General features: G+C 45.9%; 1 protein-coding gene across 8 annotated transcripts in view; it reads left to right on the top strand.

Moving 5' to 3' along the window:
- Positions 1-13,231, top strand: part of FEZ1 (fasciculation and elongation protein zeta 1) — a 140,201-nt gene that overhangs the window by 68,905 nt on the left and 58,065 nt on the right. For 4 of the 8 annotated variants that reach the window (XM_077249596.1, XM_077249597.1, XM_077249595.1 and 1 more), the window contains 2 exons: positions 4,303-4,425; positions 9,840-10,200. In XM_077249596.1, the coding sequence (XP_077105711.1) occupies positions 9,893-10,200 (308 nt within the window). In that variant the 5' untranslated portion in view covers positions 4,303-4,425; positions 9,840-9,892. Of the gene's footprint in view, positions 1-4,062; positions 4,426-9,839; positions 10,201-13,231 lie in introns of those variants that run through there. The other 4 variants (XM_077249591.1, XM_077249590.1, XM_077249589.1 and 1 more) reach the window with 2 other exon arrangements.

Below are 13,231 nucleotides of genomic sequence, written 5' to 3'. Positions count from 1 at the left end.
ATCAACATTATTAAATATCGAACTTCCATCTTTACTCTTCTTACTACCGACTATGCAGGACACTATGTCTACCCCTACGGGCCTACTGCATCTTTCTTCTAGCTCTCATTCTTTCTTCTAAAGGACATTATCAACATTTCTTTGTCTTACAGCCAACTAGTTCAATACAAGTAACTTCAACATATAAGCATTATCATCACATTACTGTTCTAAAACAGTATCACTCATAAGTACACAGTTGAGCATCCCCTTTAAGAGAGGATCGAGTCTTTATGAGGTAGCGTATCTCCTCAGGCTACCAGTCCTTACTCAGCAAAGGTTCCAGTACGGTATCTTCGCAAAGAGTCTTTCTCTAAGTAAAACCAGTAGGGAAGCGCCTTTAATAAGGTGCAAACTATTTACAAGAAGTTTGTATCATGCACTGTTCATGATTCAGCAGTTTTTATAACATTGTGAACCAAAAAGCAAAAATGAAAGTGAAAGCAAAAATAAAAAGCAATAGGGATCCCGGGTAAACAAAGGGATCCCTTTAAGAGTTAACCCAGGACGGGTTTTAGCAGCAAAACAGCAAGGAAATAAACAGTTAACTATTTACAGTTTCAGGTTTCCGAGGTTTAGTTGGACGGCTTCCAGGGCTGCACCTGGCACTTAACCCTTCTTGGCCTGGGCAAAGTGAGGTCCAGGGTTACACCCAGTGCTGGACAAACGCCGTTAATCCGTCCTTCATGTATGGTTAAATCATGCGCAGCGATGGAGGTCTGCGCAGCTTGAGTATGGGCATTTGCTGCAGCAGAGGTAGCGGCCGCTGCAAGATCAGTCACTGGAACGGAGTCAGCAGCTGTGGCACTAGCAGTCACTGGAGTGGTGTCGGTCGTCAGGGCAGGGTGGCTCTTCCTACCTGCTTCAGATGCGGTTCCTCCGGTGCCGGTCTGCTCCGTCTGCGCTGGGGTCTGGAACGCTGAGCTCGTCCACTCCGGCCTGCAGGAATTCAGCATCAGCGGTGGACGCCTGGTTGCGGTGCCCCTCCGGGTGGCTGGGGGAGTCCTCTGCTCCGACCCCACGCTCCGGCTCCGGGCGGCTCGCCATGGCGTCCTCCATGTCGCTCACTTCTTCTTCCTGGTCCTTTTCCCGCTCTCTTCTTCGTGGGCGGTTTCGTTTTCGTTGTCTCTGCCCACCATTAAGGATCAGGAGGCGGATCTCGGCTGCTGACGGACACGTCCTCAAGGGGCCGAGATATTTAGACTGGGCGGCCATTGTCTTTCGCGCTCTTCAGCTTGTTCACGCCCACTTCCATGCCCTTCTTCTTCTCCTGCGCTCTCCTTAGCGCTGTAATGGCGGCGGTTTTGGCGGGAACTTCTGGCGGCAAGTGGCAACACACAGTCTTTTCAATAAAGTACAATTCAAGCGCAATAAATCACAGTTCCAAGGCACACATGACCTGATTCTTCAGGCTTAAGTAGATCCTGTTCGTGACGCCAAGTTTGGAGCGCCCCCACACCGCCGCAGGGCTGAGGGGTACCCGGAGCCGGGCCTCTGGGTCTCTGCTCTGGGGTTGTCACGGTGGCTAGACCCGGTCCGTGGCCCTGTCTGTCAGTGGGGGACGTCCGGTGCAATAAGTGGTGTTGTAACGGTGCAGTTGTGGGGTGCAGGTCGCGGTAAATAACGAGGACACCAGGTTGCAGTCTCTTTACCTCTTTACTGGAGATCTCTGAGTCCTCAGTCCAGAATACGGTTCACCAGGCTGCGCAAGTCCGGCCGGTCCAATGGCACCTCCAGAGTTCACTTCACAGGTGGAAATCGGTGCCTTCCTTCTTAGCGCTATGTGTTGTAGTCCTTCCCTGCTGTGCTTACGGAAAGTACCCCACAACCGTTGTGTCTGTTTCTTAAGTTCCCTCACAACTCGATTAAATGATGTTCTTCTAATCTTCCGTCCCTTCCTGATGTTACAGTTAGAACGGCACCCGTTTGTCGGATAGGCCTGGAGTTCTTCCGGGACCCTAGAGACGCCCCTCTCCCGCAATTGCCTCCCAAGACTTCATAGGTGATATGTGTTAGACAGCCCGCCTTAAACTGACTGTCCTGCCGCTGTTTAGAGTATTGCTTGAAGCTGAATGTTATAATACTCCCTCGGCGTTCCGGCCACCGGTAGTGCGCCTCAGTAGGGTGTTGCTCCGGTCTTACAGCACGACCCCTACTGGAATTCTCCTATTGCTTGATCTCGTTTCTCACTCAGCACAATCTATCTCGCTTCTAGTCCTTTCTTGGGTCCCGCCGCTTCCCGGAGCTGGCGCGGACCCGTTACGTTCTTTTCAATGCCAAGCCTCTGTCAGGATCCCACCCCTGACAGAGACCCTACTGTCTCTTCCTCCACAACACCCTCTGCCACTAGGTGTTGCTTCGTCCAATCCAGTCAGCTTTCTGATCTAACTTCCTGCCTGACCCCCAGTTTACCCACTATGGTGGGGAGTGGCCTAATGAATAGCACCCTTAGCTCCCCCCGGAGGCCCGGCTGTGAAATGTATTGGTGTCTGTGATACCTGATCAGATGAACTCCTTCAGTGCCATCGGACGCACCGTAGCTCCCCATAGTGGCGGAGCCACAGTACTGCAACGACCAGGACTCTGGGGCGCTGCAGATCTCCACGACATAGCACCCCAGATCATCACAGAACCTCCGCCATGGTTTACGGTTGGGAGAAGGCAGTCTGGATGGAATGCTTCTTTTGGCTGTCTCCAAACGTACAGGAGGTCGGAAATAGGGTAAACGATGATTCGCCTGAGAATATCACATGTTTCCACTGCTCGAGGGACCAATTCTGGAGGTTTCTACACCACTCTAAACGCTTGGAAACATTTGTCATTGAGAGCAGCAGTTTTCTAATTGCAGCTCTTCCGTGGAATCCAGATTTGTGCAGCTCCCGACAAACAGTTTTCGTGGAAACTGGGTTCTGTAGGTGTTCATTGAGCTCAGCAGTGATTTTCGGAGCCGTTGTCTTGCGATCCTCTCTCACAATTCGCTTTAGAGTCTGACGGTCTCTCTGTCACCTTTGACTTTCGGCCGGACCTGTGCTTTGCTGCGGACATTTTTCCTTCTCTTTCAAATGCAGTCATTACTTTGGAGACAGTACCTCTTGCTACGCCAAGCATTCGGGCACTTTCTGTTACACTTGCGCCTGCCTTACGAGCACCAACAATTTGGCCTCTTTGAAAATCCGAGGGGTCTGCCATTGGTATCAGGTTCTCATCAATGTTCTTACAATTATGCAAAACAAACAGTTAATTTACATACACATATCACATAACACAAATAATCAACTACAAAACATTACCATATGTCACGGTTTGCATGTTTATCACATGTTCGAAGATTATGATGCCAAAACGTTAGGTGTTTCCATTATTTTGTCCAACCCCTGTACTACGTGGCTGTGCTAAGCGCGACGTACATACATACATATTCTAGAATACCCGATGCGTTAGAATCGGGCCACCATCTAGTATATTAATAAACGGGATAGTTTGTTAAATAAATGTTGAGAGGATGCCCTTCTTATGTACACAGTGAAATGAATGTATGGTGCCAACTACTTCTCATATAGGTGGAGTGGAGAGCCCATTCCTACATGGCGGCCCACCGGAGGATTCTCCTGCTCTCCTGTGGGCCAGTCCGAGCGTGTAAGTCCTAGGTGCACAGTTATTAGAAATGGTTGTGTATCGATGGTGATCAGACCTATAAGAAAGGTAAAACACTGGTAGAACGGGATGAATGTCTGATAACGCCCGACTAAAGGAAACATGACTATGATTCTATGTAAATTAACGTGATGAGATTATTCCTGCCTTTAATATCTCTGCGCTATCCGCAGCCCGGCGCCTTACATATGGCAGGAGTATAGCGGCTCTAATTATCTAGGTCAAACATACCATCATTATCTAGCGCCGTGCATCGGTAAATGTTCATATTGGGGATATATAAAAAATGAAAAATAATATCTAGCACCCCCTACATTTGGACATGTCGGGAGAAGATTAATCGTCCCCCTTTCACAGTGAGGACAATCGAGGCTGTGATTGCAGTGAATTAGACTCATCTCACTGGCTCTCTCCGCAGCTATTCATGCTCCTGCCTATCTCTGCCTGCCCTGGGAGTGACTATAGTCTTGTCAACAGTGTTGTGGAGGCAATGAATATTCATGAGCAGCTGAGGCAGGGCTGTGCCGCTGGATTGCTTCTTCCCAGCAAGACTTGAGCCATCATCATCATCATCATCATCACCGTTGTGCATTTTATCTGCTTTTCCAGGCAAGATCTGAGGAGGCTGGAGAAGATCCAGGCAGTAGGATGCTGCGCTAGGAAGGACCACTCTCGTCTGCAGTCTTTGTCCTGATGCTGAGACTCTGGTGACTGGACCTGTGATCGCTGCAGGTGATGATTCTGTCCTTCTGCCATCCTGCCCTCCCCTATCCCTGCACACCATTCTTTACGTGCAGATGTGATCAGCTCATCTGCAATTCATTGCACCATAGGGTTTCCAGCTGCACATCAGGGGCTCCTATTCATCATGAGGGTCTGTGGCCGGTCCTCATGGCGGTGTTACGTGTCACACTGTACCACTGGTCCCGGGTAAATACATGACGTATTGTTTATCCACAGGGAATGAATGATTTTTGCATCACGGCTGTGATCCAGTGGATCTTGGCGGACACAGAACAGTGCGATGTAATGTGACCGGTGCGCTGTAATCAGATACACACGTTCCATACATGGGTGTTGTATAATGCACGATGAGCGTAAAGGCAGGACCAGACAGGTACACAATCCAGCCATTAATTACTCCGCACACACATTTCGTCTGCTCCAGACAAATTTCATTATTAACCCTCCGGGAAATCTGTGTGATTCATGGGACTAAAAGGAAAATACTTATATAAAGGAAGCGGTGAGGCCGCAAAAAATGTAATTTACTGGAAATCACTGATGATAGGGAATTGTGGATATTTTATTGGTTGTATGAATAGACATGGCGGCCAGTTTCTATCATATGATTACACGTGGTGACCGGCGTCAGTCATATGATTAGACATGGCGGCCGGTTTCTGTTGTATGATTACATGTTGTGACCGGCGCTGGTCTTATGATTACATGTGGCAGCCGGCGTTGGTCTTATGATTACATGTGGCAGCCGGCGTTGGTCTTATGATTACACGTAGCGGACGGCGTTGGTCTTATGATTACACGTGGTGGCTGGCGTTGGTCTTATGATTACATGTGGCAGCCGGCGTTGGTCTTATCATTACACCTGGAGGCCGGCGTTGGTCTTATGATTACACGTAGCGGACGGCGTTGGTCTTATGATTACACGTGGCGGACGGCGTTGGTCTTATGATTACACGCGCGGCCGGCGTTGGTCTTATGATTACACGTGGTGTCTGTCATATGATTACACGTGGTGGCCTCTGATGGTCTTATGATTCCACATGACGGCCTGTATTGGTCATATGATTAGAAGCGGCGGCCAGTTTCTACCATATGATTACACATGGTTACCAGCATCAGTCTTATGATTACATGTGGCAGCTGGTGTCTGTCATATGATTACACATGGCAGCCGGCGTTGGTCTTATGATTACACGCGGCGGCCGGCATTGGTCTTATGATTACATGCGGCGGCCGGCATTGGTCTTATCATTAAACGTGGCGGCCGGCGTTGGTCTTATGATTACACATGGCAGCCGGCGTTGGTCTTATGATTACACGCGGCGGCCGGCATTGGTCTTATGATTAAACGTGGCGGCCGGCGCTGGTCTTATGATTACACGTTGCGGCCGGTGTTGGTCTTATGATTACACGTGGCAGCGGCGTTGGTCTTATGATTACACGCGGCGGCCGGCATTGGTCTTATGATTACACGTGGCGGCCGGCGTTGGTCTTATGATTACACATGGCGGCCGGCGTTGGTCTTATGATTACACGTGGCAGCCGGCGTTGGTCTTATGATTACACATGGCAGCCGGCGTTGGTCTTATGATTACACGTGGTGGCTGGCGTTGGTCTTATGATTACACGTTGCGGCCGGTGTTGGTCTTATGATTACACGTGGCAGCGGCGTTGGTCTTATGATTACACGTGGCGGCCGGCGTTGGTCTTATGATTACACGTGGCGGCCGGCGTTGGTCTTATGATTACACATGGCGGCCGGCGTTGGTCTTATGATTACACGTGGCAGCCGGCGTTGGTCTTATGATTACACATGGCGGCCGGCGTTGGTCTTATGATTACACGTGGTGGCTGGCGTTGGTCTTATGATTACACGTGGCGGACGGCGTTGGTCTTATGATTACACACGGCGGCTGGCGTTAGTCTTATGATTACACGTGGTGTCTGTCATATGATTACACGTGGTGGCATCTGACGGTCTTATGATTCCACATGACGGCCTGTATTGGTCGTATGATTAGACGTGGCTGCCAGTTTCTATCATATGATTACACGTGGTTACCGGCATCAGTCTTATGATTACATGTGGCGGCTGGTGTCTGTCATATGATTACAGGTAGTGGCCCGTGCTGTATCAATTTCCTTATTACAGATGTTAATGTTGAAGATTTATTGGCTTTCCAAAGTCCCAGTACTCTAGTGCTGACGCTAGGCCTGGTAGTGATGATCTTACCTTGTTTTATAACCATGCCTTAATGGCTGCTCAGATGTATATTCAGTCTTCCTATAACAAATCTCAGTGGTCGACTCATGTCACTCAGTGGGTCTTGCCCCTAAGGCCAAATTGCACATCTGGTCAGTATTTTGCATCAGTTTTTTTAAGCCTAAATCAGGAGTGGATACAAAGTAAAGTAGAAATCTTGTCATTGTATTTTCCCTCTATTTGGGGCTGTGTCCTTTCTTTTGGCTTCAAAATACTTATGCAAAATACTGTGAGTACAGCCAGGGTGGGACAGATTCCACTTGTGAGCCTGTCTGTATGATAGTTTTGAATGATGAGGATTTATTGCCGCATGTAGAGGCCATCAGTACGTGTATACAGTAACATAGAGGCCGCTTTCAGCAATGTTTAGGTCATGTAATAGCTTTAAAGCGAACCTGTCAGCAGGATGGTGCTCAGTAACTACAGACACTGTTAGGTTGGCACTGTTACACTAATTACAATGATACCTGGTGATGAAATCCGTCTTGTGGTTATTGTTTAATCTGTATTAAACGGGGTGGCGTGTAGGCGGAGGTGTGGATGGGGTCTTTGTGGTCCTCTGCTTACATATGCATCTGTACGGGCTTATGACAGGTCACTGATCCTATTTTACATAATGCATATCATATTATGTGGTAAAAAAAAATAAATAACATTCATCAAAAGGATGCCGACAGGGCACCTGCGCAGTAACACCTATGATGTTCTAATAGATGCTACCGCGCTGGCGCCATCTTGATGGAGCAAATTTATTTTTTTAGGGGAATAGGACACATTGCACTTTGGCAATAAGGGCGATAAGTTGTGTGGGAACAAAGGAAGATATCTCTGGATAATTCACTGTACAAGTACGGCCTGAAATTAGAGGTAGCGGCCTACAAGATGCTTGTGCTAAGAAGAATGGTGCTGTATGATATGGACCAGACAATGGATCTAATCGCACACTGCAGTCAGATCAGTGCTTATTACCAGTATTTCCACCAACTTATCGGAATTCACAGTAATGAACTGCACACACAGTGTAAGGCTTTGTTCCATGTTGCGTTTTTTTCATCATATTTTAATTCAAATTAAAAGCTGATTTTACAGTATCAGTAAAAGCTGCGGGACTTCAGAAATCTCCTGCACACCCTTGTTTTTTATTTTCCTCATTGAATTGAAAAATTGCAGTGTTTTGGAATCTTCCGTATTTTTTCACCCATAGAAAATAATCATAAAACGCAATAACGCGGGGCTAGTGTTTTTGATGCATTTTTGGTGAATACAACTAATTTTATTAAACATGTACTGTAGACAAATCACACAAGTAATCTGCACCAAAAACGCAGCAAGAAAATGCTGAAAAATAGTCGTATTTACTGCTAATCAAGCAGGTTTTGGCTGCTGAAAAAAAACACAACTTGTGACCATAGTCTTAACTATTTCATTGCTGTGAGCCAGACGATCAGCTCTAAGAACCTCCGTAGATTCAGACATTTGTTTTTATAAAACACCAACTATCAGACTGTGTTTCTTCCCCGCTGGAGCGGTCTATGAGCGCTTGTTGTGTAGGTCTCCTCCCTGCAGCCTCTGGGACCAAACTTTTACACAGTAGGAAATGTGAACAGCTGACATGTGCAGACATTATCCCACACAGCGACATGAGACTGCTGTGCATAATGTGTGCATAAAGGGGGAATATTAATGTAATCAGTGAGCGTGTACTCACATGAATACACACTGACATATTATCTACTTTCATGAATGATCCAGGCTGAGTGATATTACCCCATGTGTGCCTTGTCTGGGCACCTAAACTATTATGAATGGTTTTCAATTTACTGATTTTTTTTTTTCTTTAATACAAAATATTGAGAGACCAGTTCCTCTTGTGTTTGAAGGGACGCGGTCAGGCGCACCATGGCGCGGCCGAACATTTAACTACACCTTCCCACCTACTCATTTTCCATCATCTAGCTCTGCCCTTCTTTACCTCTTTAAATCCCCAGCTGTCAAAGAGGAGGAGAGGGTTGCAGAGATAAAGGTAACTATGGAGGGGGTCACCAGCTCCAAATGCACAACTCAAATGTAAAAAAAAATAAAAATACAGCAAAATGGAAATAAATGTTTTGGGGACTTTTTTGTTGAGTCTACATATGCAAGGGACACCTAACAAACAGGCAATCCCCACGTGTTGCTGCTGTCTAACAGCCGCGAATCATGCAGCCGCGGGGACTTGAACATATTGTTCGAGCACGCTCGAGATACTCTGATAACACCCGAGTATGCTCAGATAACACGATATCTGAGCACGTTCGCTCATCACTAATAAGTACGTTTCTTTTCAATAATCAGCAGCCTGCAGTGTGTGTATATATAGATATGTGTCTTTATGTAGATAATATATTAAGCTGTTCTGCGGTGTTATGTTGTTCAGACCCCATATAATCAGTCTTTATTTTGCATTATATTTGATCTGCTTCGTTCTTAGCATTGCTTACACAGCACCATCGTATTCCGCAGCGCTTTACAGACATTATCATCTCTGTCCCCAATGGGGCTCACAGTCTAAATTCCCTATCAGTATGTATTTTGGAGTGTGGGAGGAAACTGGAGAACCTGGAGGAAAACTTTGCATACACGGGGAGAACATACAAACTCCTTGCAGATGTTGTCCTTGGTGGGATTTGAACCCAGGACCCCAGCACTGATTTCTTTTGGTGTTTAGTTTCCATCTAATCTGATCTGTCTCTGATAGCCGGACACCTGTGATATATAAAGAATAAAACTAATGGAGAATAATTTGTTTTATTGGCTTCACAATTGTGATATTTGTCAGAAATGGAAGTTCTCCATGGAGGTCGATGATCGGTGACTGTATGAGAAGACCTCGCGATGTCAGAGCCTAATACACTACTCAAGGACCTAATTAGGGAGTAATAGTGTTTCCTAATTTAATTTTTTTACTTTTTCTTTCTTAACTATGAATTAGTTATTTGTCAGTTTTAGGGGTAAAGTGTCCAGACAATTATATCACCAGTATGAGCTGTACAGAAGATGAGACGTGAACAATTGTTGCGAATCATCCGCTATAATCAATGTCTACGATTTCTTTGCTTTTTGTCTTTTGTCAACTGATGTCTATTTGGTGTCCAACCAGGCAAACTGAAATTGACGGTATCTTCTCAGCCTCCACTCCTGAGGTGCTCAGAGATGGAGGCCCCGTTGGTGTCTCTGGATGAGGAGTTTGAAGATGTCAGATCTTACTCCGAGGATCGAGCAGACAAGTCGAGGAGCATCTACATGTCACCGTCCCGGCATCTGGAGGATGCTTCTCTTTCTGAGCTAGAAAACTTCAGCTCTGAGATCATCAGCTTCAAGTCTATGGAAGATCTCGTCAATGAGTTTGATGAAAAGCTGAATGTTTGCTTTCGAAATTACAATGCCAAAACGGAGAACTTGGCTCCTGTGAAGAATCATCTGCAGATTCAGGAGGAGGAGGAAAGGCTCAGAGATGAGGAGTAAGTGACACTTCTGTTGGAGTACCATCATATACAGGTCCTTCTCAAAAAATTAGCATATAGTGTTAAATTTCATTATTTACCATAATGTAATGATTACAATTAAACTTTCATATATTATAGATTCATTATCCACCAACTGAAATTTGTCAGGTCTTTTATTGTTTTAATACTGATGATTTTGGCATACAACTCCTGATAACCCAAAAAACCTGTCTCAATAAATTAGCATATTTCACCCGTCCAATCAAATAAAAGTGTTTTTTAATAACAAACAAAAAAACCATCAAATAATAATGTTCAGTTATGCACTCAATACTTGGTCGGGAATCCTTTGGCAGAAATGACTGCTTCAATGCGGCGTGGCATGGAGGCAATCAGCCTGTGACACTGCTGAGATGTTATGGAGGCCCAGGATGCTTCAATAGCGGCCTTAAGCTCATCCAGAGTGTTGGGTCTTGCGTCTCTCAACTTTCTCTTCACAATATCCCACAGATTCTCTATGGGGTTCAGGTCAGGAGAGTTGGCAGGCCAATTGAGCACAGTAATACCATGATCAGTAAACCATTTACCAGTGGTTTTGGCACTGTGAGCAGGTGCCAGGTCGTGCTGAAAAATGAAATCTTCATCTCCATAAAGCATTTCAGCCGATGGAAGCATGGAGTGCTCCAAAATCTCCTGATAGCTAGCTGCATTGACCCTGCCCTTGATGAAACACAGTGGACCAACACCAGCAGCTGACATGGCACCCCACACCATCACTGACTGTGGGTACTTGACACTGGACTTCAGGCATTTTGGCATTTCCTTCTCCCCAGTCTTCCTCCAGACTCTGGCACCTTGATTTCCGAATGACATGCAAAATTTGCTTTCATCAGAAAAAAGTACTTGGGACCACTTAGCAACAGTCCAGTGCTGCTTCTCTGTAGCCCAGGTCAGGCGCTTCTGCCGCTGTTTATGGTTCAAAAGTGGCTTTACCTGGGGAATGCGGCACCTGTAGCCCATTTCCTGCACACGCCTGTGCACGGTGGCTCTGGATATTTCCACACCAGACTCAGTCCACTGCTTCCTCAGGTTCCCCAAGGTCTGGAATCGGTCCTTCTCCACAATCTTCCTCAGGGTCCGGTCACCTCTTCTCGTTGTACAGCGTTTTCTGCCACATTGTTTCCTTCCAACAGACTTACCATTGAGGTGCCTTGATACAGCACTCTGGGAACAGCCTATTTGTTGAGAAATTTCTTTCTGGGTCTTACCCTCTTGCTTGAGGGTGTCAATGATGGCCTTCTTGACATCTGTCAGGTCGCTAGTCTTACCCATGATGGGGGTTTTGAGTAATGAACCAGGCAGGGAGTTTTTAAAAGCCTCAGGTATCTTTTGCATGTGTTTAGAGTTAATTAGTTGATTCAGAAGATTAGGGTAATAGGTCATTTAGAGAACCTTTTCTTGATATGCTAATTTATTGAGACAGGTTTTTTGGGTTATCAGGAGTTCTATGCCAAAATCATCAGTATTAAAACAATAAAAGACCTGACAAATTTCAGTTGGTGGATAATGAATCTATAATATATGAAAGTTTAATTGTAATCATTACATTATGGTAAATAATGAAATTTAACACTATATGCTAATTTTTTGAGAAGGACCTGTACGTGTGTGTGTGTGTAAGTCATAGGATGAAAGTGACCGGTGGTATGTGTCATGAGACCGTCATGATCTTGATCAGCCCCGATAACCACAGCTGGAATCTTAGTATAAGGTTAGGTCACCTCTGTTGTCAGACACCTTTTTTTCTCTCAAGTCTTGTCCTCAGGTTCCCCTTTCTCAGGGCAGCATTCCGATCCTCAGGCCCAAGGTCACATTTTCTGATCATGGGCACATGGTTCCTCTTTGTGAGACTTTGACACAGGTGTTCCCAATTTCAGTAACATAGTGAAATGGCACCCCTGCTCATTTCATAGGCACGTGGTTTGTCTTACCATGACACCAATGTAAAATTTTCAAGAAAGATATCAAGTTTTTACTGTGTACACATCAAGGCTGTGTTCACACATATAATATTTGTGCTCTTCTGCTGTGATTGTGCATCAAAAGCACAAAAGTAGCAGATGCAGATATTCCCTTACAGTAGAGGTAGATACAGACATAAGAGGGTCCCTGTACAGGAACATTACATGGGCTCTATACAGTCCGGAGGTCAATTTACCAGATTGAAGGTCGCTTGTGGAGGCCGGGGAGCTTTGCATTCCACAGCTACAAGACTTCTAGTTGCCGGGCAGCCCCCAAAAAGCATGTGCTTGCTCCCCTCTGGCTGGCATATGCCCTGTTCCTTATTTCATCATCATCTTCTTCTGTTGTGTCTGACCGTCCATGTGTCCTCAGCTCTTAATCCTTCTGTGTCCCTCCCCCCTGTACCTGGGTGGGCTAACAATCTCCACCCTTCAACTTCCCTGCAGAATCTATTCCCAATACCTAATAAATGTACTAACTTCTCTCAGGATGATCGGATCAGTACACGGGAGGTACCAGCGCATGTGGTTTGTTTTGCCTGTCGTACAGGGATCAAACCTGGACCCATTCGATCGCTTTGGGAGGTGTTATGATCCGGTGACCTTGGAGCCGCATGAGAGACTTTCTCAGGAGTAGGTGGTACTAGAAGTAGCCCTGGGATGTACCTAACACGTCCTAGACACCTCGACACAGCCGGAGGACTAAATACCCCTATAGATGGAAATGGGAATTCTATCTTGCCTCAGAGCAGAACCCCAAAGGATAAGCAGCCCCCCACAAATATTGACTGTGAGTATAAGAGGAAAAACACACGCAGGCAGAAAAACAGGATTTAGCAAAAGAGGCACTTATAGCTATATAGAAAAGGATAGGATAGAATTCTAAGCGGTCAGTATTAAAATCCTAAAAATATCCACAGCAGATAATACAAATATTCTACATCTAACTAAAGACATAGAAAGTATATCTGCATCTCCTGAGAATCCAGCATGACTGAAAAATCCAAACAAAGTCTAAGCTGGAC

The sequence above is a fragment of the Ranitomeya variabilis genome, chromosome 4 (genome assembly GCF_051348905.1).
Source record: "Ranitomeya variabilis isolate aRanVar5 chromosome 4, aRanVar5.hap1, whole genome shotgun sequence".
Taxonomy (NCBI): Eukaryota; Metazoa; Chordata; class Amphibia; order Anura; family Dendrobatidae; genus Ranitomeya; species Ranitomeya variabilis.
This window is presented reverse-complemented; position numbering and strand designations above follow the sequence as displayed.